General features: G+C 32.0%; 1 protein-coding gene and 1 long non-coding RNA gene across 2 annotated transcripts; both read right to left on the bottom strand.

The window, feature by feature from the left end:
- Nucleotides 1-202: 202 nt before the first annotated feature.
- LOC107907881 (anther-specific protein BCP1) lies at nt 203-520 on the bottom strand. Its single transcript, XM_016835192.2, has one exon. It carries the CDS (start codon nt 518-520, stop codon nt 203-205), a length of 318 nt encoding a protein of 105 aa, XP_016690681.2.
- A 1888-nt stretch (nt 521-2408) lies between these two features.
- Nucleotides 2409-3443, bottom strand: LOC121214741 (uncharacterized). Its single transcript, XR_005910466.1, has 2 exons — nt 2956-3443; nt 2409-2635 (listed from the first exon to the last, which is right to left on the bottom strand). It is a non-coding gene; the product is annotated as an uncharacterized lncRNA (long non-coding RNA).
- Between the last annotated feature and the right edge of the window lie 692 nt (nt 3444-4135).

Raw genomic sequence — 4135 nt, 5'->3', positions numbered from 1 at the left:
GAACCTTATTTTTGAAATCCAAAAATTCATATAAGTTTCCTATTTATGTATATATATTCATTAGTTTTATTCATAAACAAATACAAGCAGCTGCCTTTGCAAACCTCAATTTTACCAGACTATGAAATTAAAGTAGACGTACAAATTATGGTTAATAAGACCCTTTTTCGAGGTTTACTACTTGGATTGAGACGAAGCTAATTTAGAAGACGAAGTAGGTAGCAATGGCAGCTGCCCCAGTGAGAGCAGCCGCCCCAACGGCAGAGACACCTGTGGTGGTTGCATCACTAGAAGGAGCAGGAGCCATGCTTTTAGCTTCCTGCTCACTGCCAAGAGGGGCAGCAACAGCGTCATTAGAAGCACCGGGGGAGGATGCACCTGCTCCATCATCAGTGTTGCCGATGGTATCATCATCGGGTACTGGGACTGCAGATGGTGCTTTAGAAGCTGTATTGGCGGCGGAAACCAACCCGACAAGAGCTATAAAGACCAAAGCAAGAACAAAGCTTTGGCGTGCCATTATTGATATTGGTGGGGTACGTGAGAAGGAAGAGAACAAGAAGCAGTAATTAAAAAGAAATGGGGTGATGTTGTTCTCTAAGGGTTGGTTATATGAATGGAAAATTTATACCCGCACAATTACGGAGGAGGAGTGGGAGAGGTTTATAAAGCCTTCAATTTGGCCAAAAATAGGGCAATGCTTCAACGCAAAGCACGGCTTCCTAGTTCACATCCATTTCCGATGATTCTGGAAAACCATGCATATTTTGTTGCGCTACACCTTGTTTTTATTAATTAAATCATTTTCTTTCATTTTTTCCATTTCATTTCATTACCCAATGTCTTATGACTTAATAAACACTGATATCATTATCCTACGAGGGAAATTTATTTAAAAAAAAAATAAATTATTTCAAAATCATAATAATTTGTGACTATGATAGTATTACTAACAATACGGAATGTTATCATAAGATATGAATCTCATATTTAGGGGCGAATCTAGGGGGTTGGCAGGGATCCTGGCCCCTTAAAATGAAAAATGGAGAAAGATTTCTATTTTGGCCTTTTAAAGTTTTAAAAATTTTAAATTGATAAAGATAAAATTACACTTTGGCTTCCCTAAAAATAATAAATTTTTTATTTAATTCTTTAACAATTATATTTTTACTATCATAAAAATTATAATTTAATTTCGTCCCCTAAAAAGGTTTTCTAGCTTTGCCCTGTACATCTTGTTTGAATTAATCAACTCATTAATTTGATTTATGTGAAGGTTAGATTTAATGTTGCAATATGGGTTTCAACAACAACAAATTTTTATTTATTTATTAAATTATATATTTATATTAAATGTTTTGTATTTCAAAATAGATAACAAATATAAGGTTTAATTGTAAAAAACAACCAAATAAATTTGCACAAAATCTTTGATAAGAAAGTCACTGTTTTTGAAAACTTTGAAATGTTTGAATTTCACAAGGACTTATCACCATTTTAATTAGGGCTTAATAACTAATCGATTGAGGATCATTCAGATTTAACATACAAGCTGATAAGATAAATGTTATTTAAGTTTGAATTATATATATGAATTAAAGTTGTCGACTAGCTTACTTAGGTATGAGGTTTGAATGCTTTATTTTGTTCGTAGGATATTTTTTCTTGGGTAGTTTGTCCTTGGTCGGAGAGGTTTCTTACTCACACTTTGAGTAGAGTGAGTGTAAATAATTGTACATGAATGAGGTTGCTTTTACCTTGTGTTAAATAGTTAGGATTTTAATCATTGGATACAAAATTATTTAGTAAATTCATTCCATAGAGGTAGGTTTATTAGACCTTTCGACATGTCAATTATTGTTTTTGGTGAGCAAAATTAAAAGATAAAACCTTCGTCCCTTAAGAAATATAAGTGGCAGCAGGCTTGGACACAAACTAATATACTTTAAAGTGGTGACATGTATAATGGACCATTGTAGAATTAGACAAGTTTCACACCAATGGTGAGATAGAATGTAAAGAATATATACTCATTGGTGTGTTATCACACCATTTAGATAAGAAGCGGTGAAATTGGCGTACCATACCACACCACACCCCCTAATTTTTATTCGAGCAGGAATCTTGAATTGCTAAAAACATTCCTTGTGCTATATCCCTATACTTTCAAACCCTCGTACACACATACAATAGTTGTTTTTGTTACTAAATTTATCATTTTGATAATATCTTAATATATATATATATATAAATTGATATGAATCAATAATATTCTTTTTATAATTAAATATATTTATTTGGATAATAAAATATGACTAATTTTTCTACAAAATTTTAATATAAGTAACGATTTTTTTATAAAATTTTATTTATATTGTAAGGCCCAATATTTTTCCGGCCCGTAATAATAAACCAAATAAACATTTAAAAGTCCAAAGTCCAAATACATGGGCCCAACATGGCCCAAATCGTTTTTAATCTAATACCCAATACAATACCTAAACCCGAACTCTAGCCCAAAATACCCAAACCCGAACTCTAGCCTTCAGCAGCCAGCAGCGCCGCAGTCGAACCCAGGGCCTCCCCCGCGCGTGCTGCGCCTCTACGCGTGTGCACCTCCTACAGCTAGCCATACCTGCACACAAACAAACAACAAAGGGCAGAGAAGCAAAAAAGGACGCAACAAAAAGGAGAATAACAGAATAGATTTTGATATTTTTTTCTTTTTTTTCGATTGTTTAGGCTATATAAAAGCCAAACAGAAATTTGTAAAAAAAGGGATACAGAGAAACTAATGTAAAAACACTGAAGCAGAATCAATAGACAAAAAATCAAAAAATTTCTGAAAGAAGGTGTTCTTTTTTAGTTCTTTCTCTCTTTTCGTTTCTTTTTTTCTTTTCTGTTTTGATATTATTAATCGTGCATAAAAAAAAGGGAAACGGTTAAAGAGTTTACCTGGTGGCCGGATCTTCTTCCATTCCGCCGCAATCGGAGTTGGGCGAAGGTTTAAAGGCCTTTGAATGGCCTGGTTACTAAGCGGCGTTGAGGACCATGAGGGTTCTTTAGTTTTTTAGAAAAATGATAGGAGGCTGTTAGTTTAGGTTTTAATTTAGCTTATATATCGTGAAGAAGACGGCACCGTTTAAGAGCATGCTTCAGTAGCTTTAAAAACGACACCGTTATGCTCAAATCCGTGCGGTAACCCGACCCGGGGAAGGATCCGCGCGTTTTGTAGTGTTTAGGTATATTGCGCAAATAGTCCTCTCAATTTTGCAGACTATTTCAAATTGGCTCTTTGCTTTTTCTTAATTTTTGCTCTGCATTTTAATGTTGTCTCATTTGAGTCCGTGTAATTCACGAATCGCAGATTAATCCTCCGTTTCTTTTAAACTTCATTTGTGGCCCGTTAATTCTATTTCGACTGTAGATTAGTCCCTTTTGTATTTGCGTTTTCACTATTCAGTTTAATATTATTATTATTACTATTATTATTAGTAGTATTATTTTTTTATCAATTTACCTAACCTTTTTATATACATTATTTTATTATGTAGTATTATTTTAAGTTTTCCATATATTATTATTTAATTTCATAATGTATTATTTTATATATATATTTTTTATGAGCCTAGCATAGTTTGCACACTTTTTTATGATTTTATTTATAATATATCCTTAATACTCATCTATATATTATTTATTTTAAAACTTTTGTATGTATAATTTATTGATTGTAATTTCTCCTCTGGCTATTGATTTTTTAGTATATCTTTTAAAATTGAATATTAATCCATTTAATTTTTGAATATTTATATTGGTATTTGTATAATGCATGATTGAAATAATTATTACTATGCTTGTTTAAATTTATTTATTCATTATTCATTAGTGTATTTTTTAATTTTGAATTATCCTTTTGCATTATACATTGTCACTATATCACACTGTATTCGTTTAAAAGGCCACGTCTAGTATCGTTTAAATATCAAAATCATTTTATTCAAAAACTTTCAAGATAACGCAAAGTTCGGATTTGGAATCTTCGAAAGAATGGAGCCCTAACGTATTGGGTTTCAATTCTCCTCGTTGAATCTAAATAATCGAGAATATCCCTTTAAATGAAGACATAAATAAA

Source organism: Gossypium hirsutum, chromosome D02 (genome assembly GCF_007990345.1).
Source record: "Gossypium hirsutum isolate 1008001.06 chromosome D02, Gossypium_hirsutum_v2.1, whole genome shotgun sequence".
NCBI classification, from domain to species: Eukaryota; Viridiplantae; Streptophyta; class Magnoliopsida; order Malvales; family Malvaceae; genus Gossypium; species Gossypium hirsutum.
The sequence above is the reverse complement of the archived record's forward strand: the minus strand, read 5'-3'. Positions and strand labels throughout refer to the sequence as shown.